Below are 25755 nucleotides of genomic sequence, written 5' to 3'. Positions count from 1 at the left end.
CCGTGCCTTGGAGAGTTGTTTCTCTTCAGAATTCACTGCCTCAATCTTGGGTCAAGGATTTTATACGAAGTTAAGCAAAGAGATTGAAGTTTCAGATGAATTTGTGTGCTAGCATTGATGGGATCTTTAACAATTTATCTCTGCCCTTCAACAAAGTTAAGGCTAAGTCAGCTTCTTATATGGCTGCTGATTTGGTTAGTGTTGGTGATCCATGGCTCAGTTTTGCGATTGAAAAGAGATTAATTGAGCCAATAGCTGGAGGTGAAGATCAAGACTGGTTCAAATGCTTAAGTCACAAATGGAAGGTAACATCTTTGTCTTTGACCCGATAATTTTTATTGTCTTACATTGAATTTGGTAATGTAATTTCTTCTCTATCTGTGTTACCCTTTGTAGTCGTTTTATCTATTGGTTTATTTGCTTTTATTTGCACTAGCGAAGTCTCAGGTATATCTACACAGGAATGATGCAGGAGAAATTGATCCTTGAGCTCGAGGTAAAATATGGGCAGCACCATATCGGTGGGGCGCAATGATGATAGCTTACAAGAAAAGTAAATTTCGGAAGCATGATTTGGCTCCGATTGAGGTAATAATTGTCTTTAACCTCATTTAGTTTTATATGAAACAAAATCAAGACTGCCTTTCTCTCCAATATTTTTTATGATAATATCTTTAGAGGCAGCTTATTGATGGGTAATCATAGTATCCCTTAAAGGGTCTACAAACTCCATGATATTATCTTTTACGAATGATTCATTAGACTTCTCAGTTGCAGTCAAATGTACACTAAGGATAATGAGAAGCTATGCCGCTGTAGCATGTAGTGATGGCACTTAACAAGTGAGTTGCTAGGATGTGAACTAGAAAAATTAAATATTGTCTCCTTGGGTATGCTAGCTCTTAAGTCAGGGTTAATATTAGAGCTTGAGATACTAAAACCTGGAGAAGCTATTGACAGCCAATTAAAACATGCATTAAACTGTCTAGAGAGTTATGAAGGAGGAGGTATCTTCCAATTTCTAAGGTCACATGGTAGACATCATCCAGGATCCTAGGAAAGTGCAGTTAACCCCCTGCTTGATGCTAATGTCAAACAATTAATAAATTTGATCAATGCAACAGGAACCTGCTAAGTGACGTCACAATGCGACGTGAGCAGCTCAAAATGGGATAGACGGTTAGTAGCACTAAATTTTTCTTGCCTAAGATCGAGAAATTGGTCTAACTACAAACCGGTATTGTAGGTTGATTGTAATTTATTGTGGCCCAAAAAGTTACAGAATCTTGATCTGAATATTGTCACTGAACAGTGTCAATATCGTTTAGCATAGCCAACTAACTTGAGTTTGGTAAAACAAACACACAGTGTGTCTCTCATGTCTCACAATTCAAAATTATCATCTGTAATGATGGAGAATCTTTCTAACGTATGAAGTATGCTTTGATATGTGGTTAGCTTGGATAAGATATCTCAAAATGAAGAATATGGGAAGCAGATGGGAAGAAAACAGTTCAGTAGTTTGTTATTCCGTAGTCAAGTTTTGTCTCGAAAATGGTCAAAATTTAAATGAACAAGCACAGTGGATCGTCATTCTTATCCAAGCTAACCCACATATCAAAGCATACTTCATACATTAGAACTTTTTTCCTTTTTATACCTAGATATCTCTCAACCTTTGTATAATCCCCACTGGATATCTGCTTCTAATAATTAAAATAAAAACTACACCCACACAAATAAGTACTGATCAAGCTTTAACAATAAAAAGTAACATCTTTTGTCAAGTAATTTTACAGTTCCTCATCATCTTAGTGTGAGTCTATCAGTATGATCCAAAAACATAATAAAACTGGTTAGATCCTGTTTATTGATGTTTAAATTTTGTTCATTGTGAAATGTAGAAATGATGAGGGGAAGTTTCTTTGGTCATCAATTAGTAAGATCTTGTTTGAAGTTGGTTTCTGAAATGAACTGCCAAATGGTAGTTTTTTTGGGCATTTGATGGCTCTTTTTTCCTCATTTTACACATGTGCCTGCTTGGAATGGGAAGGATTAGGCTGCAGAGTTGTTATATATGTCAAAATGCTCTAATTATTACACAATTTGTTCACACTGGAAATTAAAATGAGAAATTTGTTGATGCTGTTTTGAGAGATCTGCATTCTATGCGCATTAACATGATTAATGAAAATGGATTGTAGGACTGGAAAGATCTGTGGCGGCCTGAGCTCGCAGGAAGAATTTCAATGGTTAATTCTCCCCGAGAGGTTATTGGTTCAGTTTTGAAGTACATGGGAGCATCATACAATTCAAACAACATTGATTCGCAAGTTGCTGGTGGAAAGGTTGCTGTTCAGCAGAATCTGGCATTACTGCAAAACCAGGTACTCTTAAAGAAATGATATCTGGTCATTGCATGTTTTTGCCTGACAACTGGTTTTGTTTGTAAAAGTCTGCTTCTTGATACATATGAATGCATATGTTAGTGGTTTCTTTTCCTTTTCATACATATGAATGCATTATGTTAGTGTTGTCTTTTCCTTTTCATGCATATTAATGCATATGGTGGTGTTCTCTTCTAAGATGGATGCAATAAAGGCTTTTTCTCCTAAATTTAGCTGAAGAAATGGCAAGGGATGTGAGATTCTGTCTCATTAAATTAACAAAAGCCCAAAACAATGAAAACCCGTAATAATGTGGTGTGGGTAAATTGGCGACATTTGGTTTGTTTCCTTAATGTGAATATGCGAGCAATAGAGACTAACAAAATGAAGTGACAACAAGAAGTCAGTGTCCTTTGATGGATGCATTTTTAAGCAAAAATAGGTTTGTAACAGGCCAAATTTGTCTGGCATGCCAATCAGGTGGATCCAGGAAAGTTCAATAAGTTTCTGGTATGGCGTAGTGAAATTGGTTTGTGCAACTCAAGAGCCTTTCAGGTGAATGGGATTACTTTTGATTTGTAAATGTTATAAATCTAAAAGTATGTAGAATGCCCCTGCTCCTCCCCATTGTTTATCTTATACAATAATTTGTTGTAGATGCTAATATCTTTGTCGATACCTGTAACAGTATTACAATATCTGCGTTTATTGGGTTTTATATAGGTTCGACTGTTTGACAGTACACACTATCTGAAGGCATTTGGAATTGGAGATGTATGGGTTGCTGTTGGGGGGAGTAGTGATGTTCTTCCTGCTGTCAAATGTATGTCTAATTAGTTGTTGTTCCCAAGTCTGGTGCTAGCTTGTGGGCCAATCTTTGGGTATACCCATGCCTGCCATTCTACTTTGATATTCACTTTGTTATCCCCTTCATATTAGTGACCAGTAAACACGATAATGCGACTAAAGTTTGTATTCTCTTTATAGGCAATCCCTGCTGCCTTAAGACTTGAAACAAAACAAATTGGAGGGCGACTCAGAGGTCCATCTCCAATTAATCCATCAATGAATAGAATTCTGTTTGCAAACGCAAGAGCATTGCCTTTCAAGCAAGAGGTTATCCCAGGCGCATCTCCCTCTGCCCTTGAAATTACTCTGGTTAAGTTGCCTGAAGAACTTCTGAAGGGTAAACAAAGTCTGGATACTAACTTAATTGCTGGAGTGCCCCCGGCTGAAATTCTGGCCAGATTTGAGTTTTTGGAGCCATTATCTGAAGCTACATTGTCAGATTATGAGTGGCTGGTTGCTAATCTGCAAAAACCTGCCCTGCTCAAGTACAGGAAATTGAATGATCACAATTTCTTCATCATTGTAGCCTCCATAGTTGAAGTTTCCTCATTTGAAGATGTTTATGCATACACTTTTTCCCTTCTCAAGTACAGAAAATTGAAGAATTAACTAGATATGATATGCTGAGGCCTTGTGATTTGTTGTGAAGGAATAGGATGATCGCGACCAAGAACCCTATCAAGGTAGATTTTATGATGTTAACTTATTATTAAGCATTTTGTTACTTTTAGCAACGATACATTCATAGCATGAAAGTGAATAATTTAGCTATATCGTCATGATTAATTTATTAATTTTCATGATATTTAACTGAGTTAAAACTAAGTACAATCAATAAATCTCTTTTTCTTTAAAAAACTGCCACACTTTGATTTTACTGCTTAATATTTATTCAACTCTGATACAGGGAATTTGAAATCAGACTTGTAACTCAGATATAGCGGTATAGAGCATATACAGACTTATGGAAATATTATACAAGGAAAAGAATTATAAATGACAGTTGCCGATTCACAATGCATATAATCACACACATAGCAGCCGAGTATTAACTAAAAGGGTAATTTTTGGAAACCTCCCCTGAGGTTTGCCCTTGCTACACTTAGAGAGAATGTATGCATATATTGACATATAGCACCCCTGACCGTGTATGAGCGTTAGAGTGCCGTTTGGTTGTTAAGGGCAATAACGTAATTGCAAAAATAAAGAGGCTGACTGCAGAAAGAACGCAATCGCTTTTGCTTCCTCTCCATGTCTTCGTTCTTATTTTTTCTCTCTCTCTCAAAAGAATTTGGAGGCAGAAAAGGAAAAAAAAAATTCTTCTTTTCTTTCTCTTTTCCCCCCTTCCTCTCCACCCATTTCGTTCTTTTATCAGTAAAGCTGAAAAACAAAGGCCATTATTCCTGCATCACCACCAGTTTGTCGTATTGCTTTGCTAGTCAACAAAAATTCTAACCCCATGTTAAAAAATAGCATCAATATTAATGCTTCTTCTTCTTATGATTCTTTCACCTCTTTAGAAAATGGTGCACTAGTTATTCATAACAAAAGAGAAAGAAAACCAGCAGGCACCCCATGTAGCTTTCTTTTTCAATTTTCTTTTGTATATGGGTTCAATTCTTTTAAGGCGAATTGCAAGTTTTAATTTTTGTTTTTCCGTTTTCTGTTTGATACACACACACGCATAAATCCAGATGAGAGGTGGTTTTTATATGTTGTTCAATCTAATTATAAAGCACATCTAAAAAATTGTGGTACTAGAGGCCATTCTTCTGACTGTGGCCGAGTGTTTTCCAGGTTCTTCTCTTTCTCCTAAATTTACTCCCTTTTTTATTCTTTCAACAAAAATGAGATTCTTTGCTCCTTCAAGTGGAACCTCGGGGGCAAATTACCTCCACAAATTGACCCACGGGCCACGGCTACTAGATTTGGAGGGGAGAGAGAGTGACCTACGGCTGCTGGAATTGGAGGGGGGAGAGAGTGACCCACGGCGGCTGGAATTGAAGGGGGGAGAGAGAGTGAACCGTGCATTTTGTGCTAGATTTGGAGATCCGAGGGGAGAAAGAGAGTGTGACCCGTGACCCACAACTGTTGGATTTGGAGGGGAAAGAGAGTGAGAGCTGTCGACGGAGCGTGGTGAGGAAGAATGGGAGATTGGTGGCTTGGTGAGATTAGTGGCATGAGCTGTGAGGGAGAGCGAGAGAGGGTGTGCTGTGAACATTGCGTGTGTGTTGCAAATGGTGTTGCACAGTTCTTTCAATCAAACCCTAAGATCCTCACAAAATCATGCCAAAATCTTGATTCACTAGGCCTTTTAATTAAGTTAAAAGCTTCTGTTTTGTTATCTTCTGCAATGTAAGAAGCATCGTCAAGTCTGCAACTCCACGTTGCTGCAAGTATTGTCAGTTATTGAACTGTGCAGTGAAGGGCATTATTGTACTTTTGGTAACAGAGCAAATAGCAGTCTAACACTGAGACACGGTCAGGGGTGCTATATGTCAATATATGCATACATTCTCTCCAAGTGTAACAAGGGCAAACCTCAGGGGAGATTTCCAAAAATTACCCTTAACTAAAATTACAATTGCCGCGGCAATTGAGCAAGAAGATTGTTCATTAGGAGGAGCAACCAAATTAACCACTTAATGTTATCAATCATCGTAGCAGTTCTATTAACTAAAATTGGCAAATATAATACAAGAAAAAAGAATAAATAAATACTTGTCGAGAGTTCATTAAGAATTGGTATCACATTCAGGTGATGAGTTCATTTGTGTAATTAGCATTTGGTTGGGGAACATTTGGTGCAATTTCGTGCTGCGTAAGCCACAGCTAAAATCAAACCGCCACTTAGAGTGCTTCTCATTTTATATACTATTTTTGTGGGTCTTATAGGCGTGGTGGACAGCATGCTTCGTAAGGAACCAAAGCAACAAAAAATACGAAGTGACGTTGAATTGAAAATGAACGTTGCGAGTAGCTGCCGATTAATAATAAAAGGAGACAAATTAATTGAACGCAGGCCTATATCTATATGTTATCCTAACATTCACTACAAGAAATTGTCCTTTACGCGACCGTGTAAGGAACTGCAAAAACAAAATTAACTAATTATGTGCCCGGCGATGGGTGACAAAATATAAATATGTAATTAGTCATTATGTCTGTGACCGGTAAATTGGTAACAAAGATAAATTTATATTTGTTAAATTTTCAAAAAAATAAATTAACTTCCATTTACAAAAAACAAAAGAATTGGGGAACCAAGCCGTTCACACGCCAATTACATCAGCATGATAATCCGCCTTTATTTTTTGTAATGTATTTACTTGCCCTTGTCTGTTAATATTCATTCTTGGAGAGGAGAATAAATTACAAAACTTTAATAACAGGGATAGTTTGTCTCTAACTTTGCTGGGCCTTCTTTAATCGCATTAACAGTATCCCCTGCAATTTCGGAAGCCAAGAATAAAATCATACAGAGCATTAGTTATGTCTTATGAAGCTTTAATTTTAACTGTGACTTAATTTAAACTCAGGAGACCACAATTTAAAAACCTTTCTGCTAGGCCCCTGAGGAATTTTCTAGAGTACTGCTTCTGCTTACCTCTGTTTATTTTCTCTTTTTGTTTTTCTTTCATTTTATTAACAAAGTCAAATAATAACTTAAGGAACGGGGGAAAAGATTTTTCCAAGTCATGCATTATTTGATTACCATCAATCAAGGAACCGACCAAATTAATTTCTCTCCAAGATTTCCAAAAGCTAGAAAATTTTGTTATTTAAAAATGACATCATTAATTGTAGAATAGATCAAACTGCGTTATTGTCTTTCATGAAATTAATGTCTTTTTAAGAGTCAAGCTTTTTACTTGCGCAAACCAGTGGACATCGACTTAACTTTCTTATTTTTGTTATTATTATGCTATTTATTTCAATTCCCGAATTTTTGATAAGAAACGACTTCCAAAAACTAGAAAATTTTTTCATTTGATAATAACATCATAAATTGGAGTTGATCAAACCGTGTTATTTTGAAATTGATGCCCATTAGTGTCATACTTTTTTTTTTTTTGGTAAAACCAAGTCAACATTAACTCTTTTTTCTTTTAATTTTATAAATTAAAAAGATCATTGGATAACCTATGTCATTGGCTTTGGGGAGTCTGTGTTCCTACCATTTGAGTCAGCCTTTGCCTCAACTTGAACTTCATTATTTTTTTTGCACCATTAGTCCATATCAATCCCCCTATTATGCACTTTTTATGGTGCATATTCAATTGCACACCTAAATAAATTGATTATCGTTATTCCGCCACCAATATTTCAAAAAGTCATTAAACCAACCCTGCCATTAGTTTTTCCATGAAGTTTACCATCTTAAAATATACACTTATTCGTTTGATTATGTGATAAAATTATGAAATTGTCCATTTTAGTTTAAAATAACTAGAATACTCATAAACATAACTTAAATTAGTAGAACGAAATTATCAAGTATATGTTCTATCTTACTTTTTGAAGAATTTAACATATATAATACTGTACTATTAATAAATTTATCATTTAGTATATATATTCAAATATTTTATACATTTATTAGTTGTTAAATGTTTTATACATTTAGCTAAAGGATAATGATTTTTCAGGTCTATGTGAGTTGGAGCATCTGCAAGACTCATTTATTGACCATAGTGATCTAAGGGGTAATTTACCTTGGTGCTTGGCAAATATAACTTGTTAACTCATTTCCCTAATAGATTACCTTGGTTCTAATAATTTTCCAATGCAAAATAAATAGTTAAATTAAAAAATTATTAACTAATTTTTAAATGCATAAATTGTTAACTAGTTTCGCTGACATATATAGCTAAAGTTGTAAGTTGCTTAATTTCATCAACTTGGAAGAATTGACAGTAATAGAATGGTCCCCTTTCTAAATATAAAGCCTTCTAGCTAAAATAATAATTTTACTAGTTGTTTACTTTTAAGTTAATTTTTATTTCCAAAAAAAAAAAATGTTTAAGTTGTATATATTATAGTGAGAGTTTTTACAGAGAAATTCCCTTCAAATAATAAAGAAAAAGTGGCGATTTTAAAGTAAAATAAATAGAAGTTGATTATATATATCTTAATTTTCATCTATTATGTGATCAAAGTAAAACTGTTGATTTATTTCTTGTTCAAAGTTAAGTTTTAAATTAGCTTAATTCCAACGATTTAGAATATTTGGTCATGAATTATGCGTTTGTTAATTTTTCTACCATTGACAATCATATTCTAGACTTGATAGTGCCTTTCTTGAATAAGAGTAATGAATACTTTTTCTCCTATTATAAGAATTACATAAATTGTTTTACATATTGTTACCGTTAGTGGTCTTTAAAAGTGGATAGATTTCTTATTTTCATGACAAAATTATGCATTCCCAAGGCTACGACGACTATTAGTAAACTTATTATTTAATTTATATGTTAAAAGATTTAAGATTTTATGATTTATTAACTGTTATAAGCTAAACGCTGAATTATTTTTCAGACAAATGCAAGGGCTCTTTTTTTTTTTTTTTTAACCATAATTTGCCTTGGTGCTTGGCAAATAATTAGTATGACATCTCCTTTCAAGTTTGATACATCTCTTTCCATCAACTTACTGGAAATATCTCCTCATCTCCCCTATTTATATCATACCAATTGAAGACCTCATAATTTCAAGCTATCACTTACAAATCTCAATATAACTTGAGCATTCTTGAACCATTCAACACTCAGGTGTGGAAATAGCCAAATATATGCAAAAATAGTCACATTCTTTGGCCCCCCAAAATTCTAATTCTAACTTCTATGTATCTCATTGTTATAACTTATAATTATGATTTTTAAACAAAATTCTAATTCTAATTCTAAATTCCTTTTCCATTAGCATGACTACGAGTATGTTGATCTCTCACACGTTAATTTGACTGAAGAATCTCCAAATTAATTGCTAGAAAACAACACAAAAGTAGACACACTCGAACTGTCCAATAAATCTCTTTCGGTAAAATTAATAAAATTTTAGGGAATATTCGGCACAAGTTCATGTCTTGAAATTTGATCTCTATCGATTGGCAGCAGTAAATTGATATACAGACATAAAGATAAGTTTCCATTATTATGTTTTTTTCAAAAAACTTTTTTACAACACGTGCACTTGGACCAAAATTCTATTTTGTTAACTAATAATAATTGAAGAGTAATGATACAGGCACAAACTATTGTACAAACTTATTTTGTACAAACTGACGTGGCACTAATTCATTGGTTGAATGAAAATATAAAATAATGAAAACAAATCATGTGGGCCAAGTGATATTTAATTCAACCAATCTTATCATGCCACATAAGTTTGTACAAAATAAGTTTGTACAAGAGTTTATGGCTATATCATTACTCATAATTGAATGCGTATTGACTCCACCGGCTAAAGTTTTCTAAAATGCCAAAAAGTGCAAAACTTGTGGAATTTAATTTTTGGCCGTGTGGACCAAGAAAGCCCAAAGACTTTTAAAATGTGTGGATAGTGGCGGACTTGGGTACACCGGGCTATAGCCCGGTCTTGATCAGGAAAAATCATTTATACCCTTTATATTTTCATCAATCTTATATTATAATAGAGTTTTTATTTTATTTTCATATATGTCCCCAGCCCAATTTCCCTTATATTTTCATTATTCTTATATTATACTAGAGTTTTTATTTTATTTTCAAAAATGTCCTCAGTTCAATTTATATTTTTTTTCAATTGATATTAGTGACTTTATTTTATAAAATGATTAAATTGTTTATTTATTGAATAGATTGAAAACATTAGGAGGCTGAAATGTTATTACTGCTTTAGTTTATTTTAAAAAATTTCTAATTGAAAAAAGAAACAAAGAAACAAAGAATTTATATTATATCAAAAATAGAATGTAATAAAGATTTGATTCCAGTTCGTTAATCTTTACAGGGATTGAAAAATGATGTTGATCTTTTCCCAAAGCATAAGATACGAATTGACTCCCAATTAAATTAATCATTTAGTTTGTTTAGCTCTAAATTTAGACAATGAATTTTGATTTTCTTATATCCTATTCTAATTACTATTAAAAAACAGGTTACAAAGGTTTGAGGAAGTTGAATTATCTTGATCTATCGGGAGTTGGAATTAGAGATGGAAGCAAGTTGTTACAGTCTATGGGATCATTCTCATCCCTCAACACTCTTTGCCTGATGGATAATAATTTGACGGAAATAGTGACAACTACTACTCAAGGTAAGTAAAAGGTACAGATGTGACCAAATTTATAAATAAATTGTTAATTAATTAATTAATTAATTTTCTGTATTACTAATAAAGCTAAATTTGTTGCTCCTTCCTTCTAATTCTAAATAGAGTTGCACAATTTCACCAACTTGGAATATTTGACATTGGACTTTTCCTCTCTCCATATAAGCCTTCTGCAAAGCATTGCATCAATATTCCCTTCGTTAAAAAGTTTGTCGATGATTGATTGCAAAGTCAATGGCGTCGTACGCAGTCAAGGTAAAAGAAAAGCGTTGATTGTGAACTCAATGTGTCCTATGGGTTCAACATTTTTATTTATTTATTTTATTGTTTAATATTTTTGCTAGGTTTTCCTCATTTCAAGAGTTTGGAATATTTGGACATGAATACCGCGTGCATTGCACTCAACGCCAGCTTTCTTCAAATCATCGGTGCATCGATGCCTTTTCTCAAGTACTTATCACTGTCATATTTTACTTTTGGCACTAATAGCAGTAGGATTCTTGATCAAGGTTAATGAGATGCTCCCACTCTCCCATCTTAATCTATAATATTAATTTCTGATTAAATATATAATTACACAAACTAATCTTTTACAAAAGAACAATATTCATTTGTTAATTTTTATATTGTACTGATGGATGAATTAATAAATTTTCAGGCCTTTGCCCATTGGTGCATCTGCAAGAGTTGCACATGGCTAATAATGATTTAAGAGGTAGCTTGCCTTGGTGCTTAGCAAATATGACATCCCTCCGAACATTAGATGTTTCTTCCAATCAACTTACTGGAAGCATCTCCTCATCTCCCCTCGTTCATTTGACATCCATTGAAAAGCTGTATCTTTCAGACAATCACTTCCGGATCCCAATTTCACTTGAACCACTTTTCAATCACTCAAGATTCTCGATGCTTACAACAACGAAATAAATGCAGAAATAACTGAGTCACATTCTTTGACCGCCCCAAACTTCCAATTAAAATCTCTCTCATTGTCTTCCGGTTACGAAGATGGTGTCACATTCCCTAAATTCCTTCACCATCAAAATAAGTTGGAGGATGTTGATCTCTCACACATAAAGATGAATGGAGAATTTCCAAATTGGTTGTTGGAAAATAACACAAAATTAGAATCTCTTTCTCTCGTCAATGATTCTCTTGCAGGACCTTTCCGATTGCCAATTCATTCACACAAGAGTTTAAGATTGTTGGATGTCTCCAACAACAACTTCCAAGGCCGCATTCCTGCAGAAATTGGGGATATTTTACCAAGTTTATCTTCTTTCAACATTTCCATGAATGCTTTAGACGGTAGCATTCCCTCTTCATTTGGTAATATGAACTTCCTCCAAATTTTAGACTTATCCAACAATCATTTGACTGGTGAAATCCCCGAGCACTTGGCCATAGGTTGCGTCAACTTGGAGATTCTTGTGCTATCAAACAACAACCTAGAAGGTCACATGTTCTCCAAGAATTTTAACCTGACAAAGTTGAGTTGGTTACTATTGGAGGACAATCACTTCGTAGAAGAGATCCCACAAAGTTTGTCTAAATGCTTATCACTAGAAGGATTGCATCTTAATAATAACAATCTCTCGGGCAAGATTCCACAATGGTTGGGTAATCTCACAGGGTTACAATATATTATAATACCCGAGAATCATCTTGAAGGTCCTATTCCAGTGGCGTTTTGTCAACTTGATTCGCTTCAAATTTTAGGCATTTCAGACAACAACATATCTGGAAGTTTACCATCTTGTTTCCATCTTCTCTCTATCGAACAAGTTCACTTATCGAAAAATATGTTACATGGACAGCTAAAAGAAGGTACATTTTTTAATTGCTCTTCCCTTTTGATGTTAGATCTTAGCTATAACCGCTTGAATGGCAGCATTCCAGATCGGATTGATGGGCTTTTGCGGTTAAGCCACCTTATCTTGGCTCACAATAATCTTGAAGGTGAAGTGCCAGTTCAATTGTGCGGTTTAAACCAACTGCAATTATTAGATCTCTCTGATAATAAGCTTCACGGTCTTATTCCTCCTTGCTTTGATAACACCGCACTTCATGAAAGTTACAACAATAATTATAGTCTTGATAAGCCACTTAAAATATTTTTTACCGTCGAAACCGTTGAAAGATATGTAGAAAAGAAAAGCCATGAAAATTTTGAATTCACAACAAAAAAACATTGCCTACACTTACCAAGGAAGAGTGTTGAGCCTCCTATCAGGAATTGATCTTTCTTGTAACAAGCTAATTGGTGATATTCCTCCTCAAATTGGAAATTTGACCAGGATTCAAACATTGAATTTATCACACAACAACTTGACAGGAACAATCCTATCAACATTTACAAACTTGAGGCATATTGAAAGTTTGGATCTTTACCATAACAAATTGAATGGGAAAATCCCTTGTCAACTTGTAGAGTTAAATGCATTGGTTGTTTTTAGTGTGGCATACAATAACTTATCAGGCAAGATCCCAGAAATGACTACACAATTTGCAACCTTCAACGAGAGTAACTATAAGGGAAATCCTTTTCTTTGTGGACTGCCATTGCCCATTTGCAGATCACCAGTAACTATGCTGGAGGCTTCAACTAGCAATGAAGGAGATGATAATTTAATTGACATGGACTGTTTCTTTAACACATTTACAACATCATACGTAATTGTGATATTTGGAATCGTCATTATTCTATATGTCAATCCTTATTGGCGACGTAGATGGTTTTATCTTGTTGAAATGTGGATAGCTTCTTGTTACTATTTTGTTGTAGACAATCTTATTCCAATAAGATTTTGTCATTAAAATTAATAAGTAGTTTAATTACAATCTTTTGAGCATTAATTAGGTTTGCTTAAGAAATAATTTTTTTATTGAAATTGTACAAGTATTAAACGTTATATAGCTTCCAACTTCCAAGCACTTCGTATTTCTCTTTACACTTAAAAAACTGAGTGATCATATTTCGCAAATCTGGATTTGAAGCTGGATGGATTCAAACCCATATATGTCCATCATAGCTTATACAGCTTCCCTACGCCGTGCAGCATACTTAAACAAGAGCACCATCTATAATGTTAAAAGTGGCCACTCTATAACATTCATTGACAAACCATATTCGGAATAGTTTTATAATCATACACAAGAAATGAGAAACCTAGATGCACTTGCTCGCTTATTTTACTCTAAACATGAATAATTATAGCGTTATCATCATCTTCTTCACTTGCAACATTAACACCAAATCTAGGGATGGACCCGGACATTTCATCAAGAAAGGGATACATCTAATAAAGTTGAAGCTTGACAAAAAGTTCAACGGAAGATCAATGCCTTGCCGCAACAAAGGGCACAACAACATCATTATAATAGAGATAATAATCTCAAAGCTAAAACTCTCAAATCGACCACATCAAAATTTTGTATTTTCTCATCAATTTAAAAAAATAAAGATAATTAGGATTTAACATTAGTTTGTTATATATTAGTTTCATAATTTACAAGTCAATGCATATGACAATTGTGCCAATCAATTCAAATTATACCATACATTCTTTGGATGTTACCAAAAATTTGCAAGTCAATCCCACATATTTCATAATATTAAGACTGGAAAGTTTCATTAGTTAGAAGTTTCATTACCTTTAAGCAGAAGATCAAGAAGAACATTATACAAGTGATTCAGATTATATCATACATTCTCCGAATGCAACTATAAGTTAACAAATTCATGCCCACAGATTTCGTAACATTATAATTGGAAAGTTTCACAAAGACTTGGTGAAATTCTAGTTATGCAACCCAAGAGAGGGGTGAATTGGGATTTTAAAAATTAAGCTAAGCAAATCACACAACAATTTAATATAATGCCTTAATGGAATAAAAAACAATAAATTCAATAAAGCACAATAATAAAGGAGTAAGGGAAGAGAGAGCAAACACAATGATTTTCACGTGGTTCGGCAATTCCCACCTACGTCCACGCCTCCAAGCTCACCGGGCTTGAGGATTTCACTAAGCAAGTCTCCAAGGCTTCAAATGCTTACAATTGACTTCCAAGGTGCCAATGGACTTTCACAACAAGAGATTATCCACAATTTCTTAACTCAAGTGTATCACAACACTTACAATCTTTTAACTTGATTTTACAAAAAAGATTACAAATGAATTTCTCTCACACAATGTGTTTGATCACAAATGAAAGCTTTTGATCACAAATGAAAGCTCAATGTGTGAATGAATGTGATGAATACAAGAATTTAAAGCTCAATGAAAGTTGTATCCTCAATATTTTGCTCAATGATGATCGTTGGAATTCTTCTTGTTTGAATTGGATTGAACTTATTTATAGTTGGAGCTGAAAAACTAGCCGTTATTGATTGTTTGCCCGTAAACCGATCGCTGTTAACTGTAAACAGTTAACCGTTTGTTCTAGTCAAAGTTACCGTTGAGCTGAATTTCAAATAAACGGTTGACCGTTTGTCACTATCGATTTACCGTTAATTTCCAGAGACCTGCAAAACAAATTTGGCTTAACCGTTCTCACTAAATGGTTCAAGGTTAGCAATCTAGAAATTATCAGTTCACCGCTTTTCCATAAACGGTTCATTGTTATTTTTCATAATCATCATTTTAACAATCTTTTGCAGAACATGCTTGCTGGAAATTATCGGTTCGCCGTTTTTCACAAACGGTTAGCTGTTTGCTACAGTGACTGCTACAGTGAAACTATTTTTTAAAATTATATTTTTACCTCCAAACTGTCTATAATTATACTATAGCCCAAATCGTCATAAAACTTTACAAATCAGTCCATTTCTGTAATTTTAAAACTTTTTCAATTTGACCATGAACTTGAAAACTAACCAATTTTATAAAATCATTTTTCCTTTAAGTATAAAACCTTATATTATCAAAATAATGATTTGTTTAAAATGTATGAAAAATAATTTGAGCTTTTAAAACCTTAATCTTGTTTGTTATCATCAAAATCAACATTATGGATGCATATATGCTAACAATCTCCCCATTTTTTATGATGACAAACCTTACATGTATTTAAAGAATGATTTCACAAATTACTCCCCCTAAATGTAAGCTTCTCTTACAATTTACCAATTAGCTAAAATAACAAATTTAAATACATGCATTATTCTCCCCCTTCATCATAAAAAATAATTGGCAAAGAAAAAGAGTAGCAAATGTTTTTATAAATTTAAAAACATGTATTCTTCTCCCCCTTCATCATCAAAAAGAAAACTTAAAGGAAAAGAATAAGAGTAGCAAATTTGTTACCCATGTTGTCCGAGTAGAAATTTCGATAGAATCTCCCCCTAACAACAAGCATCACCTCAAATATAAGTTTAGTAATATCACTTTCAAAATATCATCATCATACAAACTAACTACATACACAAATCATCACATAATCCATCAACCATAAAAAAGATCATGAACTATTATTCCATCAATTACCAAATCAACAACTTATAAAATTATCATATAAAACAACCATATAGTCAAATCATCATCATATCCCAAAATCATCAAAATCATCACCATAATCACATATCAATCATCAAAACAATACTCAAAGTGCATATTATTCTCCTCCTTTTGACAACATCGAAATGATATATTACTTTGTTTCCTACTTTGGGCAACAAAAAAAATTCAAAATGCATATTATCCAAAATCATATTGTATGCTCCCCCTGAATATATAGCCAATTTAAAATTTTAACCAAAATAATTTTATCCAAAAACATATCATATTTATCTCTCACTTCATCATAAAAAAATGATAGATAGATGCAATCGAAACAAGATCATCAAAAATAATTCGATGAAGATATTACCCATTTTGTGCGAGCAAAAATTTCGACAAAATCTCCCCTTAAAAATGAACAAATTCTCCAATACATAACATGGTTAAAAATACTTCCATATAAGCTTAAACAATTATAACAAACCAACAACTCCTTCAATTCATCAAGCAACGCACATGCAATCATCAATCATCAAAATCATCAAGATCAAATCATCCCAAGTTTATGCCGAATTTTTTAAAAATTGCTCTTCGCAAAGAGGTTTTGATTTCTTTACCAAATTGGTATGCATATTATCAACTATCCAAGCTCCATAATTATCAATCACATTTTATAAATCAAGACAACTAAAGTCATCAAATATCTAATGTGACATTTCAATATAACTTAAAAAATCTTATATGCTTAAAATTCTCGAAGTATATGTATTTTTTCCTTTTTCGATATCATTTAAAACAAGCAAGCCATATTCAGCAATACATCAATAAGGTCAAAAAAAAAAATGCATCCATTCACTAATCATAGATTGCATAAGATCAAAGCTTCACCAAATACAATGTAATCATCAATGCACATTCTTTAAAAATAGGAGTAAAAATTTGTTGCTAAACATGATATGTCGTGTATTTTATTTTTTTTAAGGCAATTTGGAAACATAGTTGTTACCACATATATTCTCCTCAAAGTTTAAGATAAATATAAATATTAAAATGCATATGATCACACATATTACTTGGAGCTTAGCAAGATTTCATTAAGAGGATTAATCAAACGACTTTTCAATTGTCGCAGCTATTCTATAAACTAAAATCATGATATAATACAAGAAAAAGCACATATAGATACTTGGCAAGAGTTCATTAAGAAGTCACATCACAATTGGGTGATGAGTTTGCTTTTAATATCTTGCTAGCTGGGCCTTTCTCCTATCTTTCTATATACGCCGAGGGAAACCAACCAGCCTTGCCCTTGCATTTACCTTCCGAGAAGTTATAGCCAAAAAAGGTGAATTAAAAAGAAGTTGACAAAGAGGTGAAATAGTTGAAGCAAAACAAGCTAATTCTTTTACTTGGAAGGAGTGAACTAGTCATGATTACGAAAATAACTGCATTAAACATGGAAGCATAACAAGATATAAATTCATGTGAAAGTCTAAAATGAAAATATTAGATTAGTGCTCCTAAATTTGCCTTTAAATTAGCTAGACGACTAAGAGTGTTTTGTAGGCAAAAGTAGGTTGTATATGCCATAAATTTAATTTTTAGTAGTTCAGTAAGAATAAAATCATTCTGAATCATAAAACCATCCAAATTTACTTCGCGCCTTTGAACGGAGGATATAGCAATTTCACTAGGATTTATTGTTCAAGCAAGCAATGCATAGCAAAGCTTTTAAAAAACGAATCACCTATAAAAAGTACACACATATAAAGTATCCACAAAATTACTTCATTCTACAATGGATTATAAATTTTCTCTCACTTGTGTTTCCTTTCCCTTTCATCACTTCATTTATCTTATAGAAATTGGTTTAGTGAGCAACAAGTAATATAATCCTTGAAATAATTTTTTTAATGTAATTTTGTATAATTTTCCAAAAATCAATTAAACTAGAGCCAAGATCATATTTAATTTTCAGACAAAATAACCAATGAAACATAAAATTCACAGTTTTGAGGGATAACTAGGTGGTTTAGAACTGAGATAGCAGCCTAACTATATTCTGATTTGCACTTCAATATAAAAGGGAATATATGACAGGAAGAAAGAAAACCAACCATCATTTGTTAACTCGTTGCTTTTCAATCAAAATTTTAAGAGCAAAATGCCATGGGCTTTGAATATTAAATTAGTATAAACATTAGTTATACATTCCAGATATAATAAGTTGTTTGAAGGATAAGTTAATAGCATAGTAGAAAAATCTATATGTTGTTATTGGGATCAGCAAAAAGGGAAAGTACCTAACGAACCACAACATAATCATCAACTGATAAATTTAGCTCCCCATCTTCTTAAGCGCCAAATGGATGTATAAAATGCAAGATAATGAGATGAATAAAACTTAATCTTAAAACAAATAACAAAAGCAGCAGCATTGTTTACTATAACGATTATTATTATGGCCAAAAAGCATATACTAAAAACGAAATTATATTTTTACTATGAAAATAATATGTACTATACGATATCATGACTATTGGGTTACAAAGAGCTATTAAAGTCCCATAAGTTCCGTATGACTTTATGTAGATGGGATTATAATTCTTAAAGTTTGACTGCTCACCGCTAAACATCACCTAAGCCATGAAAGTCATAGATAATGAGGGTTACAAGTGTCTGACATCTCTCAAGTGATGGATTTAATATGACAGCTTATGGTCAGTCAATTTCCTCTGCCTAACAAGATAAGCTTTTGAGGTAGATTTCTCATTAAATACATAGATTGCCCCTAAGTCACATCCATACAAACATAGTGTTTTTAGGTAAACCAAGTAAGGAAAATCATACTAAAAAAAAGGGCCCATCAAATTTAAAAGAAAATCTCAAATTAAGAGCTAGATGCGAGAAAGAAAATTATGCAAGAAAATAAGAGCTACACGGCTTCTAGTTTCTTGTCATAAATGCGACAGAATGCACTGCGTTAAAAAACCATAAAGTTTAGGAATGGTGTCCGATAACAAGGAAGACAAGATTCAATTCATTAGGGATGACTTGAATAAAGAGTTATTGGATGATATCCTTTTGTCTCTTGAAACGCATCCCAGTGGATATATATAGAGAGCAATTTCCCAATTATGGCCATTGTTCCAAGAAGACGTGCACGGTACAGTCTCAGAAATCTTACTATAAACGACCTTGTTTGCCAGTTTATAAGAAAACTGGATGGGAAGCATATCCTCGATCCATAAAAGGCGTTCAAGTTATTTTTAAACGTAAAATCAGAGGAAGATATGAGCCACAATCACAACTACCAGTACATATCCTTTTGATTTATTGTTTGCTTTAGTGCTTTTAGTGGTATGATTTCTATCTAATTATTGTTTGTTTCTTTTTACTGTTTACTTTTGAATAATTGAGCCACAAGCTTTATTTGTACTCCTACTGCTAATAAGTTACTTGATCTTCTAAAACCTTACAGACCAGAGCCAAATCCCAAGACTCTTACATTAGATTGGTCGACTGATGATGGTAGCGGTAGTAGTAAGAAGCACAAATTAGATTTATCTCTCCATTTGTAAATATTTTCTATTACAATGTCTAGGGGATGTCTTCTAAAATTTACTTATTTCCTTCAAGATATTGAGGACAATGCCTCGTTCTGGTTGGGAGAAGGGAATAGTTGACAATTATGGAATAAATAATAGTTGAGCTACCATAGTTACTAGCCATTTCTGAATTTTTGGGTCAAAGATAGCTGAATATGGGGTTTAGTTACTCTAGAAACGCATCTTCCTAGTCTTAATGTTTAGTAAAAAAAAAACCAAATTGTTGAATTTTTTTCAATATTATTGACTAAACCTTTTTGTCTACCTTGGCCATCTTGAGAGATTTAACATACCAGTCTAGACACACACACGACAAGTGATGGTGGTGGTAAGTTGAGATTTTGTAATATTTAATACTTTCATTTTATTCATGAGCAATAACTAAAGACAGTGATCATTATACCCAAAAAAAAAAAAAAGAAGAGAAAGAAAAAAAGAATAAAAAAATATAAGTGACACTCTCACTTACTAATCGGGTCTCCTGCCTCAGTAAGCAAAGAGTATTCACGTCAAACGGTGAGAGATGATTAAAATTGTGAGAACTCTTACTTTGTAACTGAGCCTCCTGCCCCAGCAAGCAAAGAGTGTTCGCGTCAAATAATGAGAGTTTAATTTGTTCAACCCATCTTTTTCTTAGTAACTGGGCCTCTTACCTCTGTAAGTAGAGAGTATTCGTGTAAAAACGGATGGAGTTTGTTAAAGCAATAATTGGTTAAAGAAATAATATAAATAAATCTACTGCTTACAGAAGGAACTCTGATGAGACGGTAAGAATGAAAGAATTGATTTATTTTGACAAAATCCCATAATTATTATGTCAAATATTACTAAGCACTAAAGACGGCCTGCTAAATTTTTTTATTGATGGTTGAGTAGCAAAAGCGATGGACATAATTTTTTAGAAAAGTTCATTGATTTGGTAAACATATTTTAATTTGAATTTTGTTAGATTTCATCGCTTAATTTGCTAGGGACTAGCAATAAGCTGGTTGGGGGGGTGTGTTAAGTATTGGAGAATATATATTTATACAGGGAAAAATTGTCATTTTATGCTCTGAGTCTCACTAACATTTTCACTTTTATGTGTTTAAATCTTCTAAGCTTCTATTATATGTGTTTTATTATAATTTAAGTATTTTACGTATTTTAGGGATATTTTAGCCATTTCACGACTAACGAGAAGTCAGACAACAAAAAAGATGGTATTTTTTAACTAAGGACGGTCGAAAACCTTAGGAGGAACATAAAAGAGTATTTGGCACTGTTCACGTATATGATATTGTTCACATATACGGTACTATACACAAGTACAACATTGTTCATACATATAGTACGATGACGTCGCATTGACCGATGATGTGGAAGCATCCTATTGGACCAATGATGTTGCCTTGACTGATTATGTGGCGTTGACTGATGATGTGGCATTGACCGATGATGTGGCAGGATGCTATTGGACCAAAATATTGATGTGGTATTAATCGATGATGTGGCATCATCTTATTGGACCGAAATGTTGATGTGGTGTTGAGTGATGATGTGTTCCAATCAATCAAAGCTTGCCACGTGGCGTAATCCTAAGCGTCCAAATGGTTTTTATTTGATGGCCATGATTTATCCATTGTATCTATAAATAGAGAGCTCCCCCCCCCCCTAATTTGGCACACTTGAATCCATTTTTCATTTTTAGTAATTCTCCCTCCATCTTGTATTTTCTATGTATTTTAATAAAATTATCATTTTACCCCTAGTTCAATTATGAGTGGCTAATTTAGTTTTAAGCTTGGGTTGAAGGTGAAGCTTTAACATGATCCATGGGTTTAATGTAAGTTTTTTTTTTTTTTCGTCCTCTCTGATTTATGTGGTTGTTTTGACTCGTTGTTGACATACAGTATATCATGTCTAGATTTTGCATAGTATATTGACTTCCCAGTGAAGGATTGTTACTGTATAGCACAATGAGCACTTAGTATCATATTAATTAGAGAGAAAATTTCTCTTTAGTATTTTGTGGATTATCTTGACTGAATGTCGATAAAGAGTGTATCTAAGCTATTTAGTGGATAGTCTTGCCACGATTTCGACAGAAGAATTATTATCATTTGGCACAACGTGTTCTTGACACCACACTTAATGGAAGATCATTACATCTGGCACACTGAGTGGTTGATACCATATTTATTAGAGTGATGATTATGAGGAGTGGAAATACCCCACTCATGAATTAATCGGAACTAAAAAGGAAATAATATTAAGCACATGGTGAATATTGAGTATGAATCCAGAGACTCAAGCATTTCATTTGCAATGGTTTCATTTTTAATACATTTCTGCCATTTTATTTTAAATCTTAAAATAAAAAATTTTACTTTCAACCAACTCACATTTATGTCTAGAAAATTAACCTTACGCATAATTAAATCTACCTCCTCGTGGGATCGCACTCGTCACCACAAAATTTATTTTATAATAGAAATGTGCTTACGAGTACAATAAAATTTACACAACACTGACTACAAACGTCCTCACATCTCTCAGCATTAATTCTAATAATAGAACTGTCCACAAATCTGCATTTCATTAAGCAATCTAGCCTCCCCATTCCTAGTAGAGTGACATTGATTCCCATATTTGTAATCTCCTGATTTGGGTTTTGGGCATAGCCAGGTCTTAAAACTACCACCCATTACTTTGTTCAATGCCACAGGGATCTTTTGATTAGGAACAACATTTTCACAAGCTCTAGCCCTGCTAATTGAATCATGTTGAACGGGACAGTGAGAGTTAATTTAACTACTGATACCGATGCAAATATAAGAATTTGAAATCACTTCCTTTCCTGGAATATTTAATGACGCCAAATGAAAGTTCTCGAATGGAAATTATTTTAATTTTATTTTCCAACAAATTCAGGAAACCCCAGATAGTAATTAAACAAAAATCAACCACTAAATGCACAGAACACAAAATTTCATACAGTAATATGATTAAGAGTTAAGAATGTACATGTAGTAAATGTTTATGAACCCCCAAAGGGTTTCTTAAAAATTAGAAACTAGTTAATAAAAAGAAAGAGGTTTTACATTCTTAGCAAATTTGGGGTGGCTGAGTGAGAAATTCAAACCCTAAAGTGATGACAATCAATATGATTCAGTATGAAGTCAACCCCCAATATGAAATATAGGCATGAGCTGCTGAGTCAGTAGATGAAGCTATATATACGAAATGGGTTTTTTTTCTTTTTGGTTTTGGAGGCTCATGGAGATCTGGAGTGGGCTATAAGTAATAGCCTTTATCACTGGAACGACACATTTGCAAAACATGATAGACGGGGAAGGATTGGAAGAGCATAAAAGTGTTTTTTAACTTTTGATTAGCGCCTCATTTAGATTTTATCTAGCTAAAGATATTGATTAAAGTTTTATAATTTCTGTTGTGATTAAAGCTTCACTTAGTATAGCATAGAGCTTTTTTAGTGTAGCATTTTACAAGCAGATTTTTTAAAAAAAATTATTATTTATTTGGTTGTTTTGCTTAGGAGAGCTTTGAACGCACCAAAATCTTTGATCAATCAAGTTTTTTTGTAAGCAAAACTTTTAACAAAAATTTATTATTCGTTTGATTGTTTACAAGAGCTTTTATTAAAAGTTATATAAAATTCTTTAACTTTTTTCCAGTGTCATTTTTTACAAGTACAATTTTTATTTTTTAATAAAAATCAATCCAATAATATTAGGGATTCAAATATTTGAGTCTCAATGTCATGTGCCACTCATTTATTAGATGACAGATTTCATAACTTATATAATTACTTAACTAACATCAAATGAATGAATGTCATTATAGTTAAGACTCAAATTGAAATTTAAATGTTGGGTAGTGTAGCATTACTTTTGTTTGGTTATTTATGAGAGCTTTCTTGTACAAACTTAGTTTTATACAAATTGATGTGGTCTAAATTCATTAATTAGATTAAAATATAAAATCATATAAATAAATCATGCATATCAAGAGTTATTTAATCCATCTAATTGAATTATTTCATGTTTATTTGTACCAAATAAGTTTGTATAAGAATTTATAATTCTATTTTTAGACATGCAACTAAATTTTTAGTTTCTTACTTTTCCTAAAATTCAAATTTGAGTAGCACATCAAGTCAAATTAAAACCATTGGTTAATCAAATAAAATTATTTGAAACCATTTGCTATGGTAGCTGGAGCTCTTGAAAGTATCTAACCCATGAAATTTACCAACAAAAAGAGTTTTAAATGTCAATTTTATAATTTTTTTAATAAATTTTTTTATTTACCATTTCACCATCCATGGCAAGAGAGTCGCATCGAAATTGAACGGTTCAACATATCAATCATTTCTCATTTGGATATTAAGTTTGGGGTATTTTTGTAATTATATAAAGGTAAACTAATCGTAAAATTCATTTGGCTTGCACTTGCTTGCCTTTGCTCTCTGTATGGTTATGGCGTTATCATTATTATCTTCTCCACTCGTACTGACACCAAACCTTAACCGTTCGTATTCCTTTTCTCGACTATCATATCCTAAGCCCCTTCTCTGTGTCTCCAATAAACAATACTCAATTAAGGCCATCAGATTATTCTAGACCCACATTGATCCAACAGCTCACAATGACCGACAACCTCTCCACTCCATTTCAAGCTCCCTCTTCAACGGGTTTCTGCTTTCATCGTACTCTTTTTCAGATTCGGAGCCCATGTATGCTCGAAGGGTGGGCATGGGTCAGTTTGGGTTGGAATTTAAGTCATTTCAAATTAAACCATAAAAATTTAGGTTCAACCCAAACCAACTCAATATTTTCAACCCAACCCAAACCTATTTGGGTTTGATTTGAATTTTATTATCAAAATATTTTTATTTTGATAAATTTAATTATATCAAAATTATAATTATTATTAATTGTTATTAATTATTAAGTTGATATTAAAATATGAAAAATATAGTGGATAGTTGATATTAAAATATGAAAAATATAGTGGATAAAAATTATAAACAATAAATTTTACAATAACTTCATCCTTAGATTAAAGAATACTAGAAAATTAAAATAAAGTTTAATCATGAAAACCATTATTTCTCAATAAATGAGAATATAAACTCTAAAAATAAACTTCCAAAAACATAACATCAATAAGTAAATTCAAAGGAAAATAAAAAAACTAGTAGTATCAATACAAATCAAAACAAGATAAGACATCCCAACTCAAATGTCAAAGCAATCCGTCATAATCATTCTCATCCGCAATACTTTAATCAAAAGATTCCACGATTAACTAAGCCTACCCCTTCACCAACAAATAAATAACCAAAAAAACAAAATTATAATGTTGAATAGTTATAAAGATGAGTAGATTTAGAAAAGAACACGATTCGTAACAAAATCGTGAGAATAACATCAATTCAAAGCATCACCTCCGTTGTTACACTTGATCCAAACTCTACATTAAATAAAAATAAATAAATTAAAAAAGACTAGTGATAAACAAGTGTATAATTTTTGTTTTTTACTTGTTATGATAAACAATTACCTGACATCATGGCTTCATAAAACTCAAGCTCCTCCATCGTTTATTTATCTTGTAGCCAAAAGTGTTACGTAACCAATTTTATGAGCATATCAAAGCTTCCATCATCTTTGGACTTAAAGAACTACGAAATGAATCAATAATCAGTCCTCTAGTACTAAATGTAGATTCTGAAGCTACTATAAATATTGAAATTACAAACACATCTTTTGCAATGTGTGAAAGAACTCGATATTTTATTGAGTTCATTTTTCACTATGCCAAAATCTCAAAGTCATCATCATCAATATGTTCACATGGCTCCAACAAGTACCTTTCTATTTCATTTTTCATCTCAACACAATCACCTTTTCCTATTCTTTGTTTGAACTTTGCAACACTTGAAAGTCTAGAAAACCCCACCTTTTTATCAAATTTCCTACCATTAACAATTGATGACTTACCAACACCACTAGATGATCTACAACCATCAATCTTAGTGTCAAGATATTTATAGTAATCATAAAGACGTATTAAAAGATTTTTCACCTCTTTAG

General features: G+C 32.7%; 2 protein-coding genes across 2 annotated transcripts; both read left to right on the top strand.

Moving 5' to 3' along the window:
- The first annotated feature begins 277 nt into the window (after nt 1–277).
- LOC112098400 lies at nt 278–3901 on the top strand. The gene is made up of 5 exons (XM_024184654.1): nt 278–305; nt 462–588; nt 2205–2387; nt 3111–3210; nt 3375–3901. Exons 2-5 carry the CDS (start codon nt 532–534, stop codon nt 3398–3400), a joined length of 366 nt encoding a protein of 121 aa, XP_024040422.1. The 5' UTR covers nt 278–305; nt 462–531; the 3' UTR covers nt 3401–3901.
- Nucleotides 3902–11626: 7725 nt separating this feature from the next.
- Nucleotides 11627–12787, top strand: LOC112098098 (LRR receptor-like serine/threonine-protein kinase RCH1). The gene has a single exon (XM_024183718.1). The coding sequence runs from the start codon at nt 11627–11629 to the stop codon at nt 12785–12787; it is 1161 nt and encodes a 386-aa protein (XP_024039486.1).
- The last annotated feature ends 12968 nt before the right edge of the window (nt 12788–25755 follow it).

The sequence above is a fragment of the Citrus clementina genome, unplaced genomic scaffold (genome assembly GCF_000493195.1).
Source record: "Citrus clementina cultivar Clemenules unplaced genomic scaffold, Citrus_clementina_v1.0 scaffold_5, whole genome shotgun sequence".
Taxonomy (NCBI): domain Eukaryota; kingdom Viridiplantae; phylum Streptophyta; class Magnoliopsida; order Sapindales; family Rutaceae; genus Citrus; species Citrus x clementina.
This window is presented reverse-complemented; position numbering and strand designations above follow the sequence as displayed.